This window comes from Colletotrichum destructivum, chromosome 4 (assembly GCF_034447905.1).
Source record: "Colletotrichum destructivum chromosome 4, complete sequence".
NCBI lineage: Eukaryota > Fungi > Ascomycota > Sordariomycetes > Glomerellales > Glomerellaceae > Colletotrichum > Colletotrichum destructivum.
The window spans coordinates 4029440-4055974 of record NC_085899.1 but is presented as its reverse complement, the minus strand read 5'-3'; the positions used below and the strand labels follow the sequence as shown (position 1 = coordinate 4055974).

General features: G+C 58.5%; 8 protein-coding genes across 8 annotated transcripts; 2 read left to right on the top strand and 6 right to left on the bottom strand.

Moving 5' to 3' along the window:
- Positions 1–175: 175 nt before the first annotated feature.
- On the bottom strand, positions 176–1390 carry CDEST_07169 (uncharacterized protein; the record flags this gene model as incomplete). The annotated part of the gene is made up of 1 exon (XM_062923328.1): positions 176–1390. One exon carries the CDS (start codon positions 1388–1390, stop codon positions 176–178), a length of 1215 nt encoding a protein of 404 aa, XP_062779379.1.
- Positions 1391–2172: 782 nt separating this feature from the next.
- CDEST_07168 (Putative Rhodanese-like domain-containing protein) lies at positions 2173–3828 on the top strand (the record flags this gene model as incomplete). The annotated part of the gene is made up of 1 exon (XM_062923327.1): positions 2173–3828. The coding sequence occupies one exon, from the start codon at positions 2173–2175 to the stop codon at positions 3826–3828; it is 1656 nt and encodes a 551-aa protein (XP_062779378.1).
- Positions 3829–4221: 393 nt separating this feature from the next.
- On the bottom strand, positions 4222–7049 carry CDEST_07167 (Putative PA domain, transferrin receptor-like, dimerization domain, peptidase M28). Its single transcript, XM_062923326.1, has 6 exons — positions 6497–7049; positions 6198–6403; positions 5605–6118; positions 5181–5502; positions 4622–5105; positions 4222–4524 (listed from the first exon to the last, which is right to left on the bottom strand). Exons 1-6 carry the CDS (start codon positions 6988–6990, stop codon positions 4391–4393), a joined length of 2154 nt encoding a protein of 717 aa, XP_062779377.1. The 5' UTR covers positions 6991–7049; the 3' UTR covers positions 4222–4390.
- A 2060-nt stretch (positions 7050–9109) lies between these two features.
- Positions 9110–11413, bottom strand: CDEST_07166 (Putative cytochrome P450). Its single transcript, XM_062923325.1, has 5 exons — positions 10789–11413; positions 10349–10707; positions 10151–10273; positions 9539–10070; positions 9110–9442 (listed from the first exon to the last, which is right to left on the bottom strand). The coding sequence occupies exons 1-5, from the start codon at positions 11305–11307 to the stop codon at positions 9329–9331; spliced, it is 1647 nt and encodes a 548-aa protein (XP_062779376.1). The 5' UTR covers positions 11308–11413; the 3' UTR covers positions 9110–9328.
- A 1263-nt stretch (positions 11414–12676) lies between these two features.
- On the top strand, positions 12677–15973 carry CDEST_07165 (uncharacterized protein; the record flags this gene model as incomplete). The annotated part of the gene is made up of 2 exons (XM_062923324.1): positions 12677–14167; positions 14293–15973. The coding sequence occupies exons 1-2, from the start codon at positions 13125–13127 to the stop codon at positions 15971–15973; spliced, it is 2724 nt and encodes a 907-aa protein (XP_062779375.1). The 5' UTR covers positions 12677–13124.
- Positions 15974–15985: 12 nt separating this feature from the next.
- CDEST_07164 (Putative short-chain dehydrogenase/reductase SDR, NAD(P)-binding domain superfamily) lies at positions 15986–17604 on the bottom strand. The gene is made up of 3 exons (XM_062923323.1): positions 17231–17604; positions 16418–17163; positions 15986–16345 (listed from the first exon to the last, which is right to left on the bottom strand). The coding sequence occupies exons 1-3, from the start codon at positions 17402–17404 to the stop codon at positions 16069–16071; spliced, it is 1197 nt and encodes a 398-aa protein (XP_062779374.1). The 5' UTR covers positions 17405–17604; the 3' UTR covers positions 15986–16068.
- An 803-nt stretch (positions 17605–18407) lies between these two features.
- On the bottom strand, positions 18408–21019 carry CDEST_07163 (Putative AAA+ ATPase domain, ATPase, AAA-type, core). The gene has a single exon (XM_062923322.1). It carries the CDS (start codon positions 20830–20832, stop codon positions 18724–18726), a length of 2109 nt encoding a protein of 702 aa, XP_062779373.1. The 5' UTR covers positions 20833–21019; the 3' UTR covers positions 18408–18723.
- Positions 21020–22200: 1181 nt separating this feature from the next.
- On the bottom strand, positions 22201–23555 carry CDEST_07162 (Putative cellulose/chitin-binding protein). Its single transcript, XM_062923321.1, has 2 exons — positions 23369–23555; positions 22201–23301 (listed from the first exon to the last, which is right to left on the bottom strand). The coding sequence occupies exons 1-2, from the start codon at positions 23468–23470 to the stop codon at positions 22246–22248; spliced, it is 1158 nt and encodes a 385-aa protein (XP_062779372.1). The 5' UTR covers positions 23471–23555; the 3' UTR covers positions 22201–22245.
- Between the last annotated feature and the right edge of the window lie 2980 nt (positions 23556–26535).

Genomic DNA, 26535 nt, shown 5'->3' with positions numbered 1-26535 from the left:
AGAGTAGAGTCAATAGAAGTATAATAAAACAAAACGTTTCACCATCTCCGATGACTCGCTGGCTTTCTTTGTGTCCTATACACCGACAATTGCTCATCTGTTCAGCATAAGAAGGGGATTCAAGGAGTATACCATGGCGCCCCCTCCTCCCCCCCCCCCCCATTTCCCTCCTAGCCTAGGACAAGGCATCCTCAAACTGCCGGATCTTGGCCCTGACCTCGTCGACGATTCGGTAGCACGGAATCAACGTCCTGGCCGCCGCGCTCTGGGGACAGACATCCGACGGGTCGGGGTCAGCGTAGCAGTCCCTCTCCTTCCAGCAGCGGCCGTCCTGGTCCGGACACGCCATGTGGCCGATGAGGTGTCGCTGGCGCTGTCTCTCGGCAAACCGTCCTCCGAGACGGGCAAGCCGGTTGGCGTCGCTCTTGAGGCCTTGGGTGACGACGTCGTAAAACCCGTTGCTGGTCGTCTGGAAGCCGAGCAGCAGCGGGGAACCAGAGCTGGAGCCGGCGTCGCTACCGCCTGGTTCTCCGCCCCCGTCCCCGCCGAGCGTGAGATAGACCGTGTCACCGCACATGTTGCCCTCGGCGAGGCCACTGCAGTAGTCTCGGAGCCAGCGCAGGTAGCGCTGGTACCCGGCCGTGACCTTGAGGCAGAGCCGGCCGATGAGGAGGACGTTCTGCAGGGTGACGCGCGGGGGCCTCGACACGTCGTAGCACTTGGGGCTCGTCAAGAGCGTGTCGAAGAGGTCGCCACCCTGGCGGAGGGTGCGTACCGTGTTGTGCGACACGGCGTGCGTGTTGAGCGATCGTATCACGTCGAACACCTGCTTTGCGCAGTCGCAGTCGCAGGATGGCTCCAGCCCAACCGCCGCCGCCACCGCCGGTCCCGATTCTGATGCTAATTTTAATGCTGATGCCGATGTTGATGTTGATGCTGCGGCGGCGGTGGTGGTAGTAATAGCGCTGCTGGGTGAGGGCAGCTCCATATCATGCTCGACGCCGATCAGACAGCTCCGGAACGAGTCCAGAGGCAGCGCGTCCAGTTGCCCGCTCATGTCGAAGTTGAGGAACGGTAGGGCGCCGAAATCGTCGCCGTTGCCGAAGATGGCATCGCTCAAGACGGTATCGACCGAGTCGCCGGAGGACGCGGCTGTTATCGAGGAGCCTTCATCGGGGGAGAATAGAGAAGTCACCATTTGGTCATTCGCCTGAGTGTCTCTGTCTCGAGCTTCATCTTGCTGTCCGCCAAAGGAAGGGATCTGCTGTTCGTTGTGCTTGGTGTGCCGTGCGTGAGTCGAGCGGCGGCGGCGACGATGCTGCTGCTGCTGCTGCTGCTGCTGTTGCTCCCCGAGTTCGACGATGGACCATTTCCGAGGTCTGCCGGGCATCCCCTTGTCGTGAAAGTCACAAACCAGCCCGAGGCGGACGCATCTGGAGCACCCGGTACTGTCTTTCCCCGAGCACTTGAGCTTCCGTGAGCCTAGCGGATGTCAACACGTGGGGTCTCCCAGACCATTAAGGGGGAGGAGACACGATGATGGAGACGGACTGAGGAATGGAGAGAGACTGAGGAATGGAGAGAGACTAAGAAATGGAGAGAGCCTGAGAGACGGAGAGAGACTGGAGACTCACGACATGCTTCGCATGACTTTCGTTTCTGCGGCTGCATGGTGCTCATTAAACAACTACGAATACGGCGTTTTAGGGATGGGTGAGTGAAATTCGATCCGACCCTTCTGATGCTTACTTTCCTCGCTTGCTTGTCCACTGTCTCTTTTCCTCCGCGCCCATTGACTGTCATGAGATGGGGATGAGACTGAGGATGAGCGATACGAATGGCGAGTGTGAGCGGGGCGATGGCGAAGTGAGTGAGGAGCCGGCCGACCGGCCCTCCTTACAGGGGTAAAAGATGTCCGCGGAAAGGCGGAGAGAGCTGGCTGCTGGTGTGAAAATGGTCCGAGAGGGTTGTATCTCCGTGGATGGGTGCGGATACTTTGGGTGTTTTAACATGTTGCAGTCAGTTTGAGTGATGAGATGTAGTATGTTAATAGAAGGTCTATAGGCACAGAATTAGTCACCAATGCTATGCCGTTCCTGGGCAATAATACATCAGGCCGATCTTACATGCTCTGTGAACATACATCAGCCTCCCTCTCACTCCCATCGAACCATGGCCAGGTCAACCACCACCACCTCTCTCGAGCTGCGCCAGCACTGGCTGCACCGCCGCGAGGTGGCCCTCCTCGACGTCCGCGAAGAGGGCCCCTACGCCGAGTCCCATCCCTTCTTCGCCCTGAGCGTCCCCGTCTCCGAGCTCGAGGCGAGACTGCCCGCCCTCGTCCCGCGCCTCGCCGCGCCCATCGTCGTCTACGACAACGGCGAGGGCTACGTCGACCGCGCCGTGGCACGCATCGCCGCCTTGGGTTACCGGGACGTCTCCATCCTCGACGGCGGTCTGGCGGCCTACGTCCGCGTCGGCGAGGTCTTCCGCGACGTCAACGTGCCATCCAAAGCCTTTGGCGAGCTGGTCGCCGCCATCCGCCGCACGCCGTCGCTGCCCGCACTGGAGGTCAAGAGGGTGCTGGAGGAGAGCGGCGGGCGCCACGACGACGACGACGACGACGACGACGACGACGACAACAACGACGTCGTCGTCCTGGACGCGAGGAGGTTCGAGGAGTACCACACTATGACCATCCCGGGCTCCCGGAGCTGCCCCGGCGGCGAGCTGCTGTACCGCCTGTTCGATGCCGCGCCGGACCCGGCCACCACCGTCATCGTCCACTGCGCCGGGCGTACGCGCAGCATCGTCGGCGCCCAGTCCCTCGTCAACGCCGGCGTCCCGAACAAGGTCGTCGCTCTGGAGAACGGGACCATCGGCTGGACCCTCGCCGGCTTCGACCTGGACACCGGTAAGGATGCGCGCGTCGGCCCGCCGTCGACGGCCGGGGTGCAACGGGCTCGGGAGCACGCCCGGGCGTGGGCGCGGCACGTCGGCGTCTCCGTCATCGACGCTGACCAGCTCGCGCTTTTCACGGCCTCGGCCGAGGACAGGACACTCTACCTGCTCGACATCCGTGACCCGGAAGAGTACGCCCGAGGACATCCCGACGGGTTCGTCTCCGCCCCCGGCGGTCAGCTCGTCCAGGCCACGGATGAATGGGTCGGAGTGCGGGGTGCGCGCATCGTCCTGTACGATACCGACGGCGTCAGAGGTCTTATGACGGCCAGCTGGCTCCTCCAGCTCGGTTGGGATGTTCACGTCTTGCAGGAGGACGTCACGCCGCCCGGCGGCCTGCACCAGGCCCGGCAGCCGCCCTCATGGCATACACGGAACTCGACAAGTGGCATCACGGTCGAGGAACTAGAGAGTCGTCTCGGCGACGCGGCCGTGGTGGACCTCGCCCGCAGTCCGACATACCGCAAAGGTCACATTCCAGGTGCGTGGTTCGCCTCCGGCCCCGAGCTGGCCCGGGACCTCGTCCGCGTGCCGGGCACCGGGCCCATCGTGCTCACGTCGCCAGACGGTGCCGTTTCCTCCGCCAACGTCGAGCATGCGAGCCAAGCCATCGCCGGCCCCTCCTCCGTCCGGCAACTTCTCCACCTAGTTGGGGGCACTGCGGCGTGGAAAGCGGCGGGCTATGCACTTGACACGGAGCCGAAGTGGCTGTCAGAGCCCATTGACGTGTACAAACGTCCGTACGAGGGGACAGGGAATGCCGAGAAGGACATGCAGGGCTACATTGACTGGGAGCACGGGCTTGTTGCCCAGGTTGCCAACGATGGCATCGCGTGTTTCCACGTCGTGCGTGAGCAGACAGCATAGAGTAGGACTGTAACTGGTTACACTTCTGGAAAGAAAGGGAATTTGACATGATGGATGTCATGATAGGGATAGAGGGGGCTGGTCCCTTCTATCAGTCAAGTCAATCCTTCAAACCAATTCAAGACATAGACAGCTTCGGGATGGTAAACCTTCCCCTTTTCTTTGCCATCTATATCCATTATGGAGGATAGACGCTTCTTGTTATCTATCTTCTACATGTATCCGTCACAGCAATGGATGATGTCAAGAACAAACACCACAGTTGGTTTGTCAAGGTCTTCAACTCATGGCACTTATTTTAAGCAATTAGTTCTATTTGCTTCTCATTAGCTGCCACCCAGATGGACTGGACGGCTGTACTACTAATTCAAAATGAGGGTATCACAGGTTAGCTACAACTCCTCGCCTCGTCTCACGCCGTCTATAGACCATTCATCAAGCCGCCAGGGTATGCCGCCCCCTTTTTGTCCTTTCCATCGCATACGCATACGCCAAAACTCCGACAGCTCTCCCTTCACTTCACAAGAAAAGAAGTCGTCACGTTTGTTCATCCTTCACCACGTTAAGTCTTGATAATGTCGGCGGCCCGCAGGATACCCCGCGCCGTCTTGGACACCCACTCCTGCGCGACCGTCAGGTTACCGTCGCCGTACTGGATCCCCTCGGTGATGCCGGGGAACAGCACAGGTGCGTAGCCTACGAAGAAAGGAAGAAGTAAAACGTCAGCAACGGGACAGCACATGACAAGGAGAGGAACATGGCCCTCCGCGGGTGAAAACTTTGCTTGACTTACCCGTGTCCAGCCCAGGCGCGGTCACGACGTGCTTGTAAAACTCCCGGTCCGGCAGGCCGCCCTGGCTGATGAAGCCCCTCTGGAAGTCGCGGTACTTGTGGTTGACGACGGCAATCAGCGCCGTGTCGTTGGTGGTGACGGCGAGCCGCTCGAGCGCCTTGACCTCGTCGGCGCGCGCGGCGAAGACATCGACGGCGTCGGACAGCTCCGAGAGGTCGAGCCCCGCGGCCGCGGCCCCCTCGGCCTCGGCGTACTCGACCAGGTCCTCGAGGTACGCACGCAGCTCGGCGGCATAGTTGGGCACGTCGATGGGCAGCACCTCGTCGTCAGCGAGGTGGAAGGCCAGCAGGGCGAGGTACTGGCCGATGGCGGCGTGCTGGAGGAAGCCCGGGTCGCCAAAGGTGGCCATCCAGTGGTAGCTGTCGTAGTTGCTGTGGTAGTGCCAGATGGGATCCGTCGCGCCGCCGCTGGAGCCGACGTCGAGCTTAAACGGGAGTCGCGTCAGTCAGTCGGTCGGTCTTTTATCTTGGATCTCAGTAGGTTCCCATGTTCCACTTACCGAGTTGATGCCCCGGTGCAGGAAGCCAGTGTAGTCGCTGCCGCTACCGAGGGCCTCGACGACGCCGCCCGACGCCTCCTCCCACGCGTCGTACAGGCTGATGTTGAAGGCGCCGAAGTTGGGGTAGATGACCTTCTTGAAGATCTCCGTGCCGATGGCGTGCAGCTCGGGAGTCGTGGCGAGGTTTGGCCGCGGGCCGGAGACGGCGACGTCGATGTTGAGGTACGCGACGGCCGTCTCCGTCAGCCAGTCGACGTGGTCCTCCACCCACTCCGTGCTGCCGACGAGGCCGTACTCCTCGGCGTCCCAGGAGGCGATGACGCTGGGTTGTGGTTCTGTCAGTAGCCGTCAAGGGTGGGGTGAGGAGGAGGGAGGAAGGGAGGAAAAGGGAGTTCCCGGTATTGAACACCTTGGAAGGACTTACATGTTCCTCCTCGGCTTCCAGCCCTTGGACACGAGGGCGTTGACGGCCTTTGTGAACTCGACGAGGATGGCCGAGCCCGAGTTGGGGTCCCCGTTGCCCCCGATCATCCAGGTGTCGCGGTGGTTCCCGATGACAATGGTCTCGTCGGCGTTTGTGCCGTTCAGGTGGCCGATGACGTTCCAGATCGGCGTGATCTTGCCCTCCATCAGGTTGTCGAGGTGGAGGGTGACGCCGGGCGCCGGGCCGGTGCTGTAGTTGGCCTTGAGCGCGCCCGCCCAGACCGTGCGGTTGACGTCCTCGGCAGACACGCCGAAGCCGTCCAGGGCCTGCAGCAGGGGCTCGGCGGATGCGTATGAGATGGGGATGGAGGGGATCTTGGGGGTGACGGGCGAGATGTCGGCGCGGTCCACGCCCTCGTGGGAAGGGTAGCCCGGAGTCGTCGGGTCGCCGGGGTGTGTTGAGAGGAACAAGACGGAGCCCTTCTGGACCGCGCTGGGGTGTCTAGCCGGGCCATCTAATGAACGGTGTAATCCAGAGGTTAGCATTTGTGGCAAGAGGCCAAATGGGAATGGGAACAATGGGTCAAGACGGACTGGGATACGCTTCGTAGCCGTTGGCCACGGTCAGGTTGCCGTCGTCGGCGGGGTCGGTGAAGATGACGGCTCCGATCATGCCGTGATCCTGCGCGTTCTTCACCTTCAGGCCTCGGAAGAGACCTCCGTATCGGGCGAGGGCAATCTTGCCTTCGAGCTCGACGCCCAGCTCGACGAGGCGGTCAAAGTCGAGCTGCGATCCACGTCTTCAAAACCCTTTCCCGTTAGCTCAATATCCACACACTGACAGGGACAGTGACAAATGAATGTCAGTCAAGACAAGAACCGTCGGCACTGACCCGACGTAGACGTATTCCGCAGTCACGTTGCCCGACGCCGAGTAGCCGTGGAAGGTGGGCTGGTTGTCTTCCCGGCCCGTCACGTCGTCCTCCTCGAGGACATCCTCGTCCAGCCTGACCTCGCTGGTCGTGCCGTTGGCGTACGTGATCTCCAACGAGGCGTGGACCGGGTAGCTCAGGTAGACGTGGTACTCGCTCAGGTGCGCGTCGAAGCCGTTCTCGGTCCACCGGTCCGCCGTCCACTGCGCCGCCTCCTTGCCGAGGCCGGCGAGCTTGACCTGGTGGCCGTAGTAGTCGGACCACTCGTCGATGGTGACGTTGTCGAAGGCGTTGACCAGGATCGTCTCCTCCTCCGAGAGCACCGGGGGCCACTGGTCGTCGGCCCTCTTGGTGATGGGCTTGCGGTGCGTGTGCCTCTTCTCGAGGATGAAGTCGCGCTGGCAAGCCGATGCCAGCGCCGCAAAGGTCAGGGCGAGGGGGATCTGGCCACGCATGATGGCAAACTCAAAGTTGATATCTAACTCTCTTTAGACGGGCAAGATATGCCACTCGTTCAGGGGAGAGAGAGTATAGAGAGAGACGAAAGAAAGCGGAACAAGCTGCAGCTGGTTTTATAGCTTTCTCGCCTGGGCCAGCTACCGACCCCCTCGCAGAGCACCTGTTGTAGCACAGCTGCACCAACTTTGTTGATGATTGTCATCCTGCAGAACGAAGACCGACCCAGCCGGTCATCCCGGTGATGCCATTGCTCAATGGCTTTCCGTAATTCGCTCGGCATTCCGGGGGGAGGGGAGACTGGAGCTGGCACACCTGTCCGACAATATTGGTCCGCAGCTCAGCGAAGAAAAAAGCACGCAACGTCGTCATATCTGCTCCCAAGAGCTCGGCACTTTTGGGTGCGCAAGCTAACTTGACCCGTTCTTTGGGGGGGTTTAGATTCCAACCTTCTACCCCAACCCAACCCAAGAGAGGGCCGGGGGGGGATGGACGAGGGGCCACGCAGTCAGACGGCGTGGAACGGCAAGCTTAGCTGCATGGAAGGACGCTCGACCTGCCCTGTTGGTGCTAGACAGGGCAATATGCCAAGCAATATCGGTGGGTAACCTGATGACATATCGGCGAGGTGAGCTTCTTGATATCGGGCGCGGCGGAGGTCGACCTTGGTCTGCTTCGTCGAATCGTCTTGGAACACCCCGCATCAACCGGATCCAACCCCGCTTGAACTCTTCTGGAAGCCATTGCCTAGTTGCATGTCAAGTCGAGCGCGACCGGGGCCGACTCAAGCCGACCCCGAAGCCGACTCTCGAGGAGGGGGGGGGGGGGGGGGGGGGGGGGGGGGGGTGGTGTGGTTCTTGAATCCTGGGCTGCTGCTCTTCGGGCTTGTCTGCCTGGGAGGATCCGTGACGTGACGCTATTCACGCCATCCGTTCCCCCTCCGCGCACTTGGATGACGAATCTTGTTGGCGAGGAACTTTTGCTCCCCTCGCGCAGCATGTCAGACGCGGGATGTGGTCCGGTGTAATCTTCTTCAATGGGGGGCTTCCCCCCGAGCAAAAGTCGGATGAACCATTGGCTTGAGCTCAGGCAACCCTGTTTGTTGCACAGCATTCACTCAAGGAAGGCAGTTGACAAGAGTGTGGGATGAACACAGCTACATGTTGTCCATTATGCCAAGCCTCACGATTCCCTAGCCCATATTATTCATTCGGATGAGATTGAGCAGTGAAGATTGGTTGGAATTAGCTTATCCGACTGTATTGTACCGATGCTGACAAAGACTAGATGCCACGAGTCCAAGTAGTCAGAGTAGTTTCAAGGGGATTAAGGTTATGGATCGTAGATTTGAAGTTCTTTACCACAATTGTGGCTAACGTCAAGGGTTGACGTGCCGGGGTCCGACGGACGCCATACAAGGTAGTGTACCGATGCAGCGATGCCCAGCTTCCAGGCGCCTCGCTGGACCTCTTTCATGTTTACATAAAAAGGCCCTCTTTCCCACTACATAGCGAGGTGAAAAGAGCGCTAGAGCCGGGTCTGGTCACCAACCTGAACATGTCGACGACAGTTGACCTAGCCACTCTGTGCTGCAACCCTAAGCGTAATATCTCGTCCCCGTTTTCGGAACTCATGTCTTCCCAATAGTGTCGGACAGCTGACGATAGAATTGCGGGGAGTCCGCTGGAGGGATTTAGGGCGACAACGAACCCTAAGCGCGAGTGATGTCGTTGTGAATAATGGTTACCAACACAGCAATTCTAGTCCCGCATCACTTGTTTGTTGTCTAAACCTCTCTCCGTCTTCTTTCCTCTCCTTCTTTCGCAGACGAACTGACCTGACTCGACGTGGTGTGTCGGAAACTGAACCGGAGGTCACTGTAACCAGCCGCAGTTGAACAAGGAAGCCCCTGTCTGTTCAGACACATGGTGGAGTTGAAGAGGACCCTTTCCACATCGTCGTGAAAACTCTGCAAACCTTGCCAGGCATTACAAGTTCACTTTCTGCCAACCCGTTCAACAATCCAAGGCAGATTTCATATCTGCCCGGCTAGCTCAATCGGTAGAGCGTGAGACTCTTAATCTCAAGGTTGTGGGTTCGACCCCCACGTCGGGCTCAATTCCCGTCAGCGATTGACATGAATCTTTTTGACTTTTTGACTATTTTTTGGTGATCAATCAAGGTTGACTGACGCAGTAGCTAAACAGTAGATATGTGTGAGTTATTGGAGATCTTCCTCTTTAGGATCGAGTCTTCCATCCGCTGCAACGGGTAGTCTGGTAGGAATAGACACGACCTGAATGACCAGATCTCTCTCTCTTTCTCTCCCTCCTCAACTCACGGCCTTTTGGTCACTCGTAGCCAAAAGTCTGTCGTCACCCAGAACGCGGCATCATATAGCTTGAGCGGCTCTTGTGGTGTCACAACCGCGAAGTCAAACCTGCGTAGCAACTGTCAAAGTCAGGCTGTCGTTAGCCGTGACCCTCCTATACACAAAAACTCTCTTGTTTCCACGACAAAGCCGTCATGGGAAACTTGTCCACTCACCTCGACAAAGATCTTGTTTAGCTCCATGGCCGCGATGGTCTTGCCGAGGCACTGGAACCGGCCGTGGCCGAAGGCGAGGTCAACGACACCCGCCATCTCGCGAAAGCGCGTCTCGCCATTACTGTCATCATCATTATCATCAGCAGCAGCGGCGGCGGCCTCCAACCAGCGTTCCGGCCTGAAGACATCGGCATCTGGCCCGAACGTCGCCTTCGACCGCATCAGCTGGTGTATGTTGACGCCCAGCTGCGTTCCCTCGGGGAGGAACTGCCCGCAGAGCTCCGCGCCGCCCTTGGCCACCTGCTTGTAATTGAGGCCCGTGGACGGCGGGTACATGCGGAGCCCTTCCTTGATGACGGCCTGCAGGTACGGGAGCCGGCGCGCCTCGGCATCGCGGATTGGAGAGCTGATGAGGCCTTTGGAGATGCCGGTGTCGAGTTCTTGGCGGAGCGCGTTCAGAGCCGCCGGCGTGTTGAGGAGGCAGAGCATGGTCATGCGGATCGCCGTCGCCGTCGAGTCCGAGCCGGCGATCCTGAAGCAGTCAGTCTGTCAGCGACCTCGGGGGTTGACTTGGCCTCTTTGGTTATGAAGCCAGACAGACAGACTACTTACAGCTCGAGAAAGATCTCGGCCAAGAGCTCCTTGTACGTGACCCCGTTGCGAAGGTGGATTTGTACCATGTTGTTCTCGTCCAGCCCGGCAGCCAACTTTTTGTCTGCCAAGTTCTTCGCCATACTGCAACCGTGTAAGCCCCACCTCTCGACTCATATACATTCACACAAAAAAGGCAAAGGCGGTATGGTGCTTTACCCCATGAGCCTCCCGAAGCCGAACCGGTCGCTCTCGAACGGCAGCAGCTTGTTCAGCGGCCATCGCTGCATCGCAATGCCCAGCCACGGCATGTTCAGCATGACGGCGAGGACGGGGAAGATGCGGTCGTTGGTCTCGACGTAGCGGAACAGGTCCTCGTCGCCGGCGACGAAGCCCAGGGCCTCGCCGAACGAGAGCTCGCTCACGACGTCGAGGGCGAAGTACTGGGCCTTGTGAGAGAACTCGATCGGGCGGAAGTCGGTCGGCGTCGACGTGTACTTGGACCCGATGAGCGTGACGAGCCGCGCGACGATGCTGTCTATGCCCGCCTCGAAGCCGCCGTTCTCTCGTCCGGCGTACTGGAGAAGCGAAGCGGTCAGGGTACTTGGTCTCTCTAACAGACGCTACTACGCCTGGCATATCAGTTCGGCATCACGTACGCCTGGACTCAGCTTGGCCTTCAACTCCTTGCGCTTCTCGTCGTCTCGGAGCGAGAACAGACTGTCCTGGTCCGGAACGACTTTGGAGAGGGCGTACCACGGGCCCTTTGTGAAGTCGGAGCGGACAGCCGAGATGGCGCGATAGCTATCCGCATCGCCGAATAAGACCTCGTTCGGGCCGACACGGACCAGCGGGCCTACAAAAAGACAACATACTGTGAGACTGATGAAACCCGGATGAAGCGGCACCTTGTGAATGAATTGAGTTCTTTTACCGTATCTGTCACCTAGGTCCTTGAGCCGGAAGCTGAGTTTCCCGCCGAGGGTCATGTAGTTCATGGGCGCGATGGAGATGGAGTTGAGAAAGGGGCCGGGGATGTGTCGCAACCTGTACCACGACCGTAGATACCACGCCAGGATCAGGAGTATCGCCAACGCTGCTCCGGGAGACGACGAGACCAGCTGGGTTCGACGGCTGAGCAGCTCCGCCGGCATGACATCGTTATCGTGGCGCGTCATGGCAGACAAACGCACCCCTCCCCTTCGCGATTGCAGACGTGATGAGGACGGGAGTAGAGTTGCTAAAGACAAAAAAGCATGATGGCCTGAACGCGAACAGAACGAGCAGCGAGGGACTGGTTTTAACACCTTGTGCTAGCCCGCCCACGGTGCGGGGAATGATAAGCTTTATGCTTCATCCTCTATAACACATCAATGGCTGCTGGGTGGTCGTGATCCCGGTTCCCGATCCGGGGACAAACCCTGAACTCCTCGATGTTGCATCCGAGACCTACAGGCTTCGTTTGAGTGGTCACAGGACGTCTGGCGGTGAGCCCGTCGCCGCCAATCGGTGATCCGTACCATAGCTCATAGCTGCGTGGTTGATCGCAGGCATTGTGAGTGTGTGTGTGTGTGTGTGTGTGTGTGTTACTGATGATGGCAGCGGTGGTTCGAGCTTCCTGCAGCGGGCCATCAAAGAGTTGCGTGCGAACGGACCAGTCGTTCGTGGCGGGGAGGAGAGAAAGCACATGGCGTTGTGTCGGCACGGCATTTGAGGGACCTCGACTCGCATCTTGTGATGGTACCTTGGCATACCGATGTGGGATTTTGGTGCGAGGAACGGATCGAACAGGAGTCCGTCCTGCTCTCTACTTCTCGTGTTCTAGCGCTGTTACTCCGAGAGGGATCGATTGGAACGAGTCTTTGCTCTAATGTGGTTGAGGTGAGGGCTAGAAAGTGGTGGACAACCCAGCCAAAGATTAAGAACGACCTGTTCGAGATTGGCTCTTGGAGCTTTGTATGTTTCAAAACAGATAACATGGTTTGATCGACGCCGATACGACAGATGCAAGGGGAGTTTCGGTGCTCAACGTGGCAGCTGGGGAAATGAATGTCTTTGCGGCACCGCATCGCGTTCTTGGTTCCGGACCCAGCTCCGTCGTGGGCGGGCATCAGAGAGCCATCGGAGCTCAACCCTCTTTGGGCCCAACAGCATCCCGCGCTGCTGTCTGTCTGGCTTTCTCCCTGGCGCCAGAACCGACAAAGTACCGGTGAGCCCATCGTCCGCCGGCTTGCCATTGGCCACGGGAACGAACCTGGCGACGGCGATACGAACCAACAGACACATCCAGGGCCCCCCCAGAAGCTGCTGTGCGCCCCTCTATACAACAACCTACAAACACGTCTTAGCGCGCCCAAGTCGGCATACAGCAAATGGAACTCTGCCACCAACAGCATGGGAAAAGGGGGGGCTGGACGATGCTGACAAGGGGGTGATGGTGGGTTTGGTGAGTGAATGTGCTGAATTTTTCATCGAATTTCCTCCATCCCTGTGTACATAATGCTCCACCGGTCCCTGAGAACCCAGATGATCATTTGCAACTTTCCCACAAGAGAAAAAAAAAATCAAAAATTAACAGCGAGCATCTGGCCCAAGTCTCCATCGCCCACACGCCGCCGATCTCCGTCCTCGACGCCGGTAGCGGACGGATACCAGATAACCGATACGGAGGGAGACACAGCCCACACGGCCGCCGGGCTTGCTGGGACATTACTCCGGCAGGGACAGAGGAGGTTTGCAGCGGGGGAAAAGGGGGTTGACTTTCGGGCCATAGACAGATACTCTTATCCCGCGTCCGTAGCCCCCCCTCCTTTCTGTTACGCTTGGAAGCCTGGATCCAGTCTCTCTTACTTGGCTTATCTGGCGGGACACAGAGTGGATGCAAGGGCAAATCGAGTACCCAGTCGTCTGAGTCGTCCGAGGGGCACTTATTCATCATCAAGGAAGGGCCGGCATTCCAGCCAACGGACGGACGAGATCTCAACCACCGCCAGATATGCTGGTCCACCCGCACCGGCGGACTAGCGCATCCTCCGTCTCACTCTCGTCCTCACATGCGCCAGTGTTGTCTGCCGAGACAACGCCCATGGTGTCTGCTTCCTCTTCCTCTTCTCCACCGCCGCGGGGAGGGCACGCCCGCTCAACCTCGTCCATCTTTCGCAAACCAGTGCCCGCGACCGCGCTCCCGGCGTCCAAGAAGTCCGGGCCGACCGTCCACGTCACGGAGACGACCGAGAGGACGGCCAACGGCCAGATGGACGCGCACGGCATCGACCTGAGCTCTCTGGGCGGGTCATCGTCGACGACGGCTGCGGCGCGTTACGGCGGCGCTGACCCCGTGTTCCGCTGCCGAGACTCCATCTCACCCGATGAGGCGGCGGCGGCGGGGGATGATGCGATTCACGACCATCACGTCGATCAGCGCCACGATGCTCGCGCGGGACTGCTCCAGAACGCCCAGGAGTCGGTCTATGACGGCTACTCGTCCTCTTCCCCGGGCTCGCAGCAGCAGCAGCAGCAGCAGCATCAGCAGCAATATCAACAGCAACAGCAGTATCAACACTATCAACACTATCATGAACAGCTTCATGATCACCAACAACTAGCCCAGCCGCCGCCATATATCTCCAAATCCCTCCCAGGATCCCCTCCCAACGAGCCGGGGAAGAAGCCGTTCGCCATCAAGCACCCCGGGTGTGGCTGGCACGCCTCGTGGAACATGTACCTCTGGCTCGTCCTCGGCGTCGCCTGCGCCGTCGGCCACCACGTCTTCTACCACACCCTCGACGGCAGGGCGGCCGACGACCAGGTGCGCATGCTGCGGTACGGCACCGTCCTGGCCTTCGGCGCCAAGGCCAGCCTGGGCGCCGCCGTCATCTCGGCCTTCCAGCAGCGCATCTGGACGACGGTGAGGTCACGGTTCATGACCATCGCCGCCCTCGACTCCCTGTTCGCCGCCACCGAGAACTTTGTCGCCCTGTTCAACTGGGAGTTCCTCAAAGGTGCCAAGGCGGCTGCTGCCCTGGCCTTATTCGTCTGGTGAGTGATGTAATGATGTGATGATGTGACCAAATATCAATTTACATCTTGATGTCCATGTTATGAATCTATATATAGATATGATCTCCAATGCTCATGTACCATCTAACTCCCCTCTTTTCTAGGCTATCTCCTCTGGTCGTCATCCTCACTTCCAACACTCTCCTCGTGGAGCCCAGGACCATCATGGAAAACACAACGTGCCCCAGCGTCCGCAGCCTCAACTTCGCCAAAGAGGACACGCACCAGTGGCGGGAGCCCGTCAAGATCGACGGCCGTTACGAGATGCCGCTGTCCATATGGAACTCGACCAAGCCCGCCGACTCGGAGCCCGACGGCTGGTTCGACTACTACACGGGGCCGAGCCCCAACTTCCAGCAGACGGCGACGCTCGGCGCGTTCCTCCAGGAGGTCGTCACCCGCAAGAACGCCTCGACCGAGGTCTGCGGCAAGGGCTGGAACTGCACCTTTGAGATCGACTTCACCGCCCCGGGCTACCGGTGCAGCGAGCAGGCCCGCGGCATCGGCTCGCGGCCGGCGAACCTGACGCAGGCGTCTGGCGAGGCCCCGCCGCCCTTCGGCACCGACATCCTCCTCCCCGAGGGGTCCTATGCCTACTACGCATTCACGAGCGGCGGCGAGTATTCGACGACGCAGATGAAGGAGGTTGAGATCGGCGGTATCCCGAAGATGGACCCGCCGTACCCGGAGCACATGGGCGCCCTCCGCACCGAGCCCGTCATCTGGATTGGCCACGTCGTGCCCCCGGACGCCGAGCACCCGGCCTCGTCCCGGGAAGGGGACGAGCAGCAGCAGCACATGGACTACGTGCCCAAGATCTTCGCCTGCGAGCACCTCGAGACCGAGTACACCGCCGTCTTCAACTACACGGACGCGACGCAGTCGGCCTACATGAAGACGCGCCGGTTCCTGGGCCCCATCATCAACACGACCTTCGTCCCGGGGCTCGACGCCGACGACGGCACGGCGGACAACGTCACGGCGGTGCCCGAGGAGAACTACGTGCTCCCGCGGGACGTCGAGCGGTACCGCCGCGTCGCCGCGTACCACTCGCTCGGCTTCATGCTGCGCCGGTTCCTCAACGGCACCGTCCAGGTCGACCGGCAGTCGGCCAACCCGATGGCCAACACGGAGGCCATCCAGACCAAGCTGCTCGACCCGCGCAACAGCTACTTCCCCGTCTTCGACCTGCAGGACGTCGTCCAGGAGTTCTACGAGGACCTGATCCTCTCCATCTTCTCGACGCCCCAGTTCCTCCCCGTTGTCTGGGCTGCGCACCCGGACGAGAACTCGGGTGGCCTTGCTGTCGGGGGCGGCAACCGCACGGCGTACGAGTACCCGTGCCAGCGGTCGCGGGTCGCCAACATGTACAGCTACCACGCACGCGACCTGTGGATTGTCTACGCCATCGCCATCCTCCTGTCGTCCTCGGGGGTCGCCCTCGGCGCCCTTGCCGTCCGGGAGAACGGCGGCGTGCTGCGGAACACGCGCTTCTCGAGCGTCGTCGCCGCCACGCGCGGGCCGGCGCTGGACAAGGTGCACTGGGAGGGCCCCGACCGGGACCGCGGGGATGTTCCGGAGGATGTGAAGAGGCTGAAGCTCGGCTACGGCGTCATGAACCCGGGTATTGAAGGCGGCGGTGGCGGCGGCGGCGGACTGGGTATAAGAGATGAGAGATATCCCCGGCAGAGCATGATCTGGTCGCCGAGCGAGATTCGGTGCGGCTTCGGGTTGGAAGGGGATGTGAATCAGAAGCGAAAGGAAGGATCCCTTTTTCACAGGTAGGGAGAATGAGGTTTTTGTCATGTATTATATAATTATTACACGAAGAGCCTATCATTTCTATATAATCATTACATTACATACCATAGATAATCTACTTAATGCATAACCAGGTCGTCCATCGGGCATCCCTTGTCGACGGACTGGTCCTTGGTCTTCTCCGTGATGATCTGCCGCGTCAACTCCATAAGTTGGTCGGCGAGCGCGTCGTCCTGCGACAGTTTGCTTCCCGGCTCGGGAATGGCGGGCGGGCAGATGTACTGGCCCGACTCCTTGGTTGTCGTGGCGGCGTAGACCATCGGGACGGCACCCTCCCACTGGGACTTTTTGAACGGCTCCATGCCGATGGCCATGGCGTATCCCCCAAGAGGGTATCTGCTTTCGGTCAGTATCTTGCAAGTCTAAGTAGCGAGGACGAGCCGAGCTTGGTCGATGAGGAAAACATACGGTTCAAAGATCTCCTGCTTGCTCATCTTGGTGCTCACGAAGCCGGGATGCGTCGCGTTCATCAGCACGTTGGGGTGGCCGTTCTGCGTCACCTTGCGGTTGAAGTACCGCGCGTACAAGATACCCGCGAGCTTGCTACGGCCGTACTGCCCATTAGGGCCCAGGTCCTGGTTGAGCTCGTCGAGGCTCTCGAACTTGCAGTCGCTCGGCGCCGCGTTGTGCGCGTTGCTAGCCTGGTTCGCGATGCGCACAATGTCGCCGCCCTCGGCCGTCTTCTTGATGAGCGGCAGCAGGTGCGACGTCAGCACGACGTGGCCCATGTGGTTGACGGCCATGTGGCGGTCGACGCCGTAGTCGGTGAGCTGGTACGTCATGATGCCGCGCCCGCCGTTGTTGACGACGATGTCGAGCCTGTCCGTGTCGTTCTTGATCTGCTCGGCGACCTCCTTGACGCGCCGCCAGTCGCCCAGGTCGCACTGGAACCACTTGGTGCGGCCGGCCTTTTCGGCGCCGAGCTCCTTGGAGATGGCGTCCTTGGCGCCGTCGACGACCTCCTGCAGGACGGAGAGGATGTAGATCTTGGCGACGTTGTTCTTCAGCAGCGTGTATGTGACGCCGTACCCGATGCCCTCGCTGCCGCCGGTCACGACGGCGACCTTGCCGGTGAGATCAGGGCACTCTTCGAGTGTAAACTGGTGGGTTCCCAGCTTCGAGGCCGCGCCTCCAAAGTTCTCAGCGATGGTGTTCTATGACATGTCAGTGGCTGCTATGGGCTTGATATCGTCACTTCATGCGAGGGTATCAAGTGTTCACCTTGACAGCGTCCATGATTGGAGGGGTTTGTAAACGTCTGGTGGTGTTATATTGACGGAATCCTTTGGAGGGTGAGAGAAGGGCCTGAGACGTGATGAAAGAGGATCTGGCGCAAGATAAGTCCAACAGGCTACCGCGTCCAACCGCTCGAATAGGGATACGTTTGCAAGTCATTGGCGGATGTATGTGTGTATGTGTCGAATGATTTCATCCCACTGTCACCTAGTAAGCCAAAGTCTTCTTTTGGGCTACATGCTGCTCGCTGCTGATTGCTTATAAGTCGTCGTGGCCGAGCGCCCATGAATCATCAAGTGTCACTGTTTTTGTCTCACCGGTTGATCGCACCCGCATACTAGGGCGATCGATGACGCGCTTCTGTCCGTGCCGGGAACAACCCCCCCCCTGCAGACTAGGCCCTACAGAGATCGGGTTTCGGCTAGACAGCGTGGGGAGGGGGTGGGTGTTGTTGGTGTTCCTTGGTGGCGTTGGTAATGCTGGATATGCGATTGGGGGGTGTCGTAATATGTGCGTATTTCACTCAACGGCCAGCTCCACCGTAGTTGTCTCGTAATCCATCGTCACTTTGATTGCTGGCGGGGGTGAGCAACTAAAGCCTGATATCAGCATCGAAACAGAGCAGTTTGCCGCAGGGGTTTGATTCATTTGCTTCCTCTCTGGTGGTTTTACCGGCGTAATGAAACATAATTTACAACCAAGCAGTGAATGAATCCGATTGGGACCGGTTTAGTCGCTTTAATGATACGTCAGTAATGTCTACTCTTGGAACATCTACCAATTCAAGCTTCTGTGATCAACTAGACAAGCCACAAAGATGTATCACACAGAGAGTTATCATAATAATTGCAACTGTAGGAGCTAAGGTTTATGTACCTTCAACTCGATTAGATGTAGCGCTCCAGTTATGCTAAGCGACGTAAGTAGCATTATACAATCACATCTTCAGTTTCAAAAAGTGAGTAAAGTTCTGCATTTAAGATATTGACACTGGTGATGTTGTTACTTAGACTAGTTTTCTAACCTCTATCAATTTATGGGTTGCCTTGGTTTATCTCGGTCACTCTGAACTGACGCGAATCAAGTGATTCTTCTGATTGGGGTGACGTTATTTTGGTTTGCAGATCAAGTAGTTCTCTGAATAAGTACATCGTGATCAACAGAGCACCAAACCAAATTTGATAGTTAGAAACAGTGCAATGCTAAGATGTTATCTAGCCATCACTGTGCCCGCGAAGAGTCGGCAACCAGTCAACCTTTAGACAACGTGCGCTCATCGTCGACCCATATTTGAAGTATCAGTAACCTCTCAACATGACTCGAATACATGTCCCATTCGTGATACCTATCCTGCGACTCCAAACTCCATCCCAGCCGGTATTTACCAAAGCCGTAACCTGCTACACAACGTTGATATGGCCTTTGTTCTAACACAACCATGAACGAAACACCTACAGCCGTCAGACGCCCCCAGATCCTCACGAAGATGACTGAGGACGCCTCTTCTCAATGTTCAGGACGACGTCGATGAAGCTACGCCGCAGCGGGCTCTTCTTCCTCGCAGCAAGCAGCTGCGCCGTCTTGAGGACATTCTTGATCTGCCGCCCGTTGAGAGGCAAGGCCGCCAGCTCCGCGACGTCCTCGTCCGAGACCTCGCTCTCCAGCGTCGCGCCCTTCAAAAAGTTGCCCCAGATCAGACGGCGCGACTCCGCGGTCAGGTCCGGGTACTCGAGCGACACGTGGATGCGCGACTGGAAGGCCGGGTCGATGTTGCCGACGCGGTTCGTCGTCATGAACAGGATGCCCTCGTAGTACTCGAGCGTGCGCAGGAAGATGGAGACGACCTTGTTGCGCTCGAGGTCGTGCGCCGAGCGCGCCTCGAGGAAGACGTCGCACTCGTCCAGCAGCAGGATGGCGTCCCAACGCGCCACGAGCTCCAGGATCCGCGCGAGGCCGTTCTCCACCTCCCACGGCTCCGAGCCCAGGTCGCCGGAGCTCAGCGTGTGCAGCGGCACGCGCAGGTTCTCGGCCACGGCCTCCGCCGTCAGGGTCTTGCCGACGCCGGGCGGGCCCGAGAGCAGGCAGATGATGCCCTTCCCCTTGCCCGAGATGACGTCGTCAAACGTCGACCCGTCCAGCTGGGACTCGGAGAAGGCGAGGATGAGCTCCTTCTGGTCCTCGGGCAGCACGAGCTTGTCAAAGGCGTTGGTGTTCCACGTGATCTCCGTCACCTGCTCGACGAAGAAGTCGAGCCACTTCTTGAGCTTGAGGGAGTAGCCGCGCGTCCGAGATCGCGCCAGCATCTGGTGGTAAGGGGTCAGCTTAGGGTTGCTGCCGTCCTTGCCGGGGCCGCCGTGCTGGCGCTTCCACGCCGAGAGGGCCTCCGCATCCTTGGCGGTCCAGTCGCTCAGGTAGCGCGTGTTGTAGTACGGGCTGAAGCGGTTGAAGGAGTTTATGTCGATGACGACGCGGCCCTCGACCTGGATGGGCACCTCGTTGCCCTCGCGGTCCCATGTGATGGCGGTTCCCGAATACTGCTTGTAGTGGTGGCCGGCCAGCTCCTCGAAGATGCTGCCGCGGCGAATCAGCGCCGCGCGCAGGGCCTCCCTGTCCGGGTGGAAGGCCCAGGGGTAGGCGTTGAGCCCCGTGATCTTCTTGGTGCCGAGGAACTCGGGGATGTTAATCTTCTCGCGGTGGCGGCCAAACGTCTTGCCGCCGTAGTCGACGCAGTCGGCGCGCAGCTGCAGGAATTTTCCGCACTGGTTCTCCATGTACTCGGTCTCGTCGAGCTCAAAGGCCGACAGCGGGCCCTTGTGGGCGGCGAGGACGACGGCGCCGGGCTGGAACATCATCCAGAGGTGCTCGAACGTGATGACGCCCTTGACGACGTAGTCCTCGAACGCCTTGATGCTGTGGCCGATCTCGTACTGCAGGATGTCGTGGAGGATGGCGAGGTGCTCCCTGGTCGTGTCGTCGAGGTCCCTATTGTCCAGGTACTTGCGGAACTCGGTCCAGCGGTGCACAAAGGGCCGGAAGGGCGCTTCGAACTCGAGGCGGTCCAGCTCGCAGGCGACGCCGGTGTAGCCGTCGAGGACGTCGGCAAGCGCCTTCTTGAGCCAGGGGCTCTGGATGACGATGGAGTCGGCCTCGAGCTTCTTGCGGCTGTCGTTGCTCTTGACGTTGCGCACGACGACGGCGTACTGCGCCGTCTCCTCGTTCTCGGCCGCGTCCTCGACGTCTTCGGGGTACTTGTCGACCCAGGTCCAGTTTCCGTCGCTGTCCTTGGGCGACTTGTAGATGTTCTTGGGCGATGCGATGGAGCCGAAGGGGGCGAGGGGCTTCTTGGGTTCTTTGGATTCTTTGGGCTCTTCCTTCTCGTCGGCCTTGGTGTCGGCTGATGCTTTGTCGGTTTCTTCTGTGTTTCCGTTTGTGGCATCACCGTTTGTGGCATCACCGTTTGTCTTGTTATCACGGCGTGTGATGGTTGTGCCGTTCGTCGTCTCCTTGGAGGGGGTCTTGGTCTCCTTGGTCGTATCATCAACCATGGCGAGACCCAGGGTCTCGGCGATTGTGCTTGAGGGTGCCATTGTGTCGGTTATTGATGCTACTGAGATGATACGAAGAAAGACGACAATGTTGAAGAGCTTGAGCCAGAAGCCAATCTCAACAGGATATCGAATGCATATTTAACCAGCTTCATTGGGTCCATTCCCAAGGCAGCCTGCCGCGAGAAAAAGTGTATAAACTATTAACTCCGCACTTGCTGGCGTCGGCCTCATCTCAGTCGGCATGCCGCTAGGCGCCAGGCATATCTTCTCACGTTCTGTTTCAGTGGCTGCCTCCCTCACTCCGACAAGGGTTTGCGGTTTGCGTCCGGTCTCTTGTGGCGGTGACTCACCCATGTTCTTTTCACGGTTTGCAGCCTGCAGCCTGCAATACACAGCCGCGTGTGGCCAGTTGTACTGCGTTACGTGGAGAGGAGCATGTTGCTGCCTGCAGCGGTCCGATCTCATCTCAAAAGCTCGTCGAATGAGGGCGTCAACAGGCGAGATAGGCGTAAGCACTAGGGAAGGATAGACGCTAGGCGCGTCCCAAGGCCGAAGAAAGAAGAGCCAAAAGCCTTCTCTCGTGGGGATATGAGTCCTCAGAGGATTGAAGCCGCCAGAGTTGACCGTGTTACTCACTCGCCGATCTGTGGCAACTGAACGTTATTTGCTGTGAGTGAGAACCGGCATCGTCTTCACTGACTCTTCACTGCACTGAAGTAAGACACGCAGCACGCACACTATCCCAGACAGGGAGTGAGATCTTCGGGTCCACTGAGGCCTCACGAAGGATCCGGCAGACGGCGGCTTTCCACGCCATGACCCCCTGTCCGTCCATGGCATGGTGGCTGCAGGGGCGCAGGCACCCGGCCACGGTCCCTGGTGTCTTGTGGAGTTGATTTGGTTGAAATCTAGCGAGACGGGACGCGCCGATGACACCAAAATCCCGAGTCTGGAGACGGTTGCCTACTACAAGGTCGCATTGCCACGAGAGAGAACCGAGACGAACAAGAGAGACAAGGAACTGATGAGGTTGAGGGGGCAGTGCCCTCATCCCATGTGTTTGCTGTACGTTGAGCTGGAGCTTCGCCTCATCCCCATGCAGGCAGCGAGACTTGTTGTAGATGTGTTTTCTTTCACGCAAAGTCGTCCACAACAGCCGAGACTCTGCGCTCACTCACTCACTCACACCAAGACTGCATCAACGAGGCATCAACAGCAAGTTTGTTGTAGTCAAGTCAATGCGAGCTTGTATCGTGTCCAAAGACATGTAAAAGGATTCCATCAGAAGGTATAGCTGCAGCATGAAATAAATACAAGAATAAAACCAAAGGCCCCGTCTGCATAAATCCCCTGACCAACCCCCCAACCTTACCCCCCCCCCCCCCCCTCCCCTCTCCGCCGGCCCCCCGATCAAACCCCTGGCCAGATCGATTCCATCACAACGCCCATCATCTATCTCCAGTTGCTGCTCACCGTCACGGCCGTCGAACAGCCCCGCGGCACCGTGTACGACCGGTTCGGGTCGCTCTCCCACGTCGCCGCGCCGCCCGACGCCACGTTGACGAACTTGTACTGGAACGTCGTCCCGGCCGGCAGCGACACCGTGTACGTCCATAGGTTGTTGCTGCTCGTGTACTGCGCCGCCGAGAGCGCCGGCGCCGACGTGACGTCCCAGTTGCCCAGCGCCGCAATCGAGCCCGCGATCTTGATCGTCTGGCCCGGGTTCGTCTTGACGATCTCGTTGAACGTGACGGCCACGTTGCTGGCGATGGCGCATCCGCCGCCGCCGCTGGTCGCCGTCGCCGCTGCGCTGCTGGTCCGCGTCGACGCTGGAGGAGGGTTGCTCCCACCACCGCCGCCGATGGCGATGTCGGCGCAGGTGAGGTACACCTGGCCCGTCTGGAACGAGTTCCAGCGGAACGAGAGCAGCGTGTGGTTCGAGACGTAGTCCGGGATCCTGATCTTCTTGGTGACCGGGTACCCGCCGGCGATGGACGTGTAGCAGGACCCGAGGGGAGCGTTGTCGACGCCCTGGCACGCCCGCCGGCTGCTCGCCTGGAACGCGTTGCACGTGAACCAGTCGTTCCGCCAGCAGGGCTCCCCCGCCGAGCAGTCCGGGCTGTAGCCGCAGCTCTGGCCCGTCACGTCGGTGCACTTGAGGGTGCCGCGCTGGAAGCAGTCCTCGGCCGCCTGCTTCTCGGCGTCGGTCGGCAGGTAGCCCGGCGTGATGAACTTGTCGACGAGCGCCTGGTCCTGGCAGATGCGGTAGCTGAACATGCCGCCGTGGTCGCCGTTGTTGTCGACGCACCACTGCACGTCGACCGTTTGGCCGCGAGTGTACGTCACGACGGGCGAGTTGCCCCAGTTCCTCGACGGCTGGTTATAGTCCACGCTGACCCGCGCGTTGTACCCGCAAGGGCCGCTCCGGCCGACGGTGGCGGCCGTGACGTCCGGCCAGGCGGCCACGGGCTCCCGGATGGTGCACTCCGGGCACGAGTCCAGACCGGCCTTGATATGGTGTAAGTTCAAGCGTCACAGGGAAAATCCGTGGTGCCCTGGGGCCTCTGTTTCTCACCTCAGCGCCCAGTCTAGTACGACTGGAAGGGATAGTCAAGTAGCCGTGCCCATAGACAGAGCCAACGAGACCGGCAACGGCCAGAGCTGCGGTTGACCTCATCTTGACGACTGATTGTGTTGCAAGTATGTACTTGTAGATAAGTAATTATACGATGCTGTGGGAAGCGTCTGGGCGATTTGCTTTGATGTCTGTCCTTTTAGTATCACCTACCAACCCCCGTAGGGAAGAAACTCTCCTCTTTTTATACTGCTCATAGTCTCGGTTCCTCAGCAAACGCACACAACTCTCCCATGCCACTCTTCACGATCCGCCCGCGATGGCTCGCTCTCTTTGACCTGCCGCCATCAAAACAAACAACGCCGAAGTACCCCCAGCCGAGACGGCCCTACCCGCGCATGTCTCCCCGGATCTAGGCTCATCCAGGCAGTCCGGGGGGGGGGGGGGGCTTCCTCCAAAATGCCATGCAGGTCATGGCGGGGTAAGTAGGTATTGTTAGTGCCGGCCGTTGTGGCTCCAACCGGCAACCATCGCCGCGAGAATAGGACCATTTTGTGTGGCCGGCCGCCCATCCAAACACATGCCACGCGCCGACCCCATAGTCCAGCGGTCGAGGTCGTACACTACTGTGCGATGTATTGGCCACGGCTGCATGTGCTCAACCAGAGAAGCCCACGATGTGAGCCTGTTCGGCGGGCCATCCCCAGAAAGCACACATGCTCGAGGCGGAGTTGTGCGGAGTCTCCAGCAGTCGAGGTGTCATCCCGCCCTGCCGATCAGATGACCTGTCAAGATTACAGGCTAGTAGGCCGAGCGAGGCTGGGCGACGACAACCTCAGATGCTCAAGAATAGGCCCGATGATGGGCGTTTTCTCAGGCCGTGGCATGCCCTTTGGTTATAGTCTCATCGCGGTGGCAAGCGAACGACTGTGGAAGCTGCCGAGGAACGTCCGCGCCCTGCATACAGCTACCATTCTAGACGATTCTGTCATTGGTGGCTTTATATTCATGGGCCAGCCATCGTTATTCTGTCTCGGGTCCCCTAGTGTTCACCTTTGGCCTGTAAACCGGGTCAGATTTGGGCTGCCATCACCCCGCGAGCTTGAACCCCGTTAGGGGTGCCACCATGCACATTTATGCCCTGTTAGTACCAGGTATTTGGCCAGAACCTCACCGTGAGACCGGGAGAGTGTCGTGAAATTCAACTGTGGCGGCTAAAGTGAAGGACACGATTCGGCCCGACGTGGAGCTTGAGATATCACATCTCAAGAGTGGGTCATCAGTCCATCATCAGCCCTTCACGAAACCTTGTTGGAGTGCCTCAACAGGCTTTGTGTGGTTTCTGGGACCATGGCTAAGTCGACATGAGATCAAACAAGCCGGAGGGGTTGCTCACCTTGGCACCAATATGAGAGTAGCAGAACTAGTCGCCGATGAGCTCATGTGAGCACATCTACAACTCGTAGCGCTTTACCATCTGGAGTTGCTCTGTATACCTCATAGCCAGGCCCAACAGTAGTATCATGAGGAATACCGGCCCATTTTCACGCGTCATCTGGTCATAAAGCATCTCACTCAGTGTGTTTGTTAGCAAATGGGCGTTGGGGAGGGCCCGAACATACAAACGTTGCAAAAGATAACTAGGGTTTGCCACATCATTCTCTTGGACTAGACATTTCGGGATTGATATCGACTAAAGCACGTAAGCAAACATGTCTTGGGTTGTTGCGTTCCACAATTTGAGGGTATTGTGGGATAGCTTATACCAGAGTGTTGAAGGAAGAAAGCAAGTTCTTGCACCCTTGTACTTGTATGCATACGGCATCTATTCCCGTGCCTTACTTGTTTAGACTCTTCTCTCTATTTTCCACGTCAGAGATAACACCCGGCCCCATGGAGCCTGCCAAGCCATAGTGTCAAACGTCCTTCTCTGTGTCAGTCCCTTGGCGTATTTCTTGTTTGGTCCGCTGTATCTAAATAGTAACAACGGCCCCATCCGGCTTCCTTTCGCTGTCCAGTGTAGTGTCGACGCTCGGTAAGAGACTCGCATATCAGCCAGCGCCGTCAAAGGTGTTTCCCAGTAGGTACGAGGACACGACGGTTCTGACAGCTACCACATGGACCACGTGGACCCTGCGTGGCTACAAGTCGATGGAGAGTCGATCTCGATTTTTAGCTTCCGGGTCTAATGACGGGCCACTGAGCCCGAACTTAATCCAAACTTAATTGACTGCTGAATTGGTTAATAATGCGGATAGAGACCAGGTGTATCCTGGCTCTGTCTTGCTCCCACATAGTTCTGTTCGTTGACTGTTTCCAAATGCTTGTAATCGATTTCTCACCTGCTATGCACCAGATGTGATGACCTCAAGGCGTGCTCCCTGCGAAAAGTTACGATTCATTTTTTGCTGGGGCATTTGTGCAAAACATCAAGGTTGTGTGGGTGCTGGTACAAGATTTGTTGAAGGTTCTATCTTAAACCAGCAGAAGGTTGAATGCCGTGATATTGGCCATGTTGGAGGCTCGGAGCGCAACGACTGTCCTTAACCTTAACCAAATAGTCAGAATAGTCCGGCATGGTTTAGACCACTAGTCCAAAATGTAGACCGGCGTCTTCAACTTGTATTGACTCATACATGGCATGGGTTTGATCTTGAGAGCCTTCCCTCATCGACGCTTTGTAAGACTTGACTGCAACTTGTTAATCTAAGGCAGCTGATATAACAGTTCTGTCCGCGAAAAATGACAGGTTTGTTGTCTGATTTTCTCCCAACATCTGGAAGTGAGATTCCACCGGAGCCGTAAACCCTCCTCAGAAGAGACCTCATAACGCTTTTCAACTGTCGACGTCAGCAGTGGGGCTCCTGGAAAAACGAGGCGCTTCACTCTCGGTCCTAGGACAAACAACAACTTGGGTCTCCGAGTCAGGACTATGGAACTCGGCCTTGCTCGTGCCCTCCAACCAGGGGTCCAACTAATCACCCACCATCCCCTGTCCACATTACGATCGTTGTCCATCGAGGACGCAGACGAGCACGGACGAGGGGATCGGCAGTTTGCCAGATCAAGGAAAGAAGAGTTAAATCAAAGGGGGGGGGGGGGGGGGGGGGGGAGGTTGCGGATACTTTTCCGCCGGGCCCTTTGCTTCGCCCAAAACGGGCGGGAGT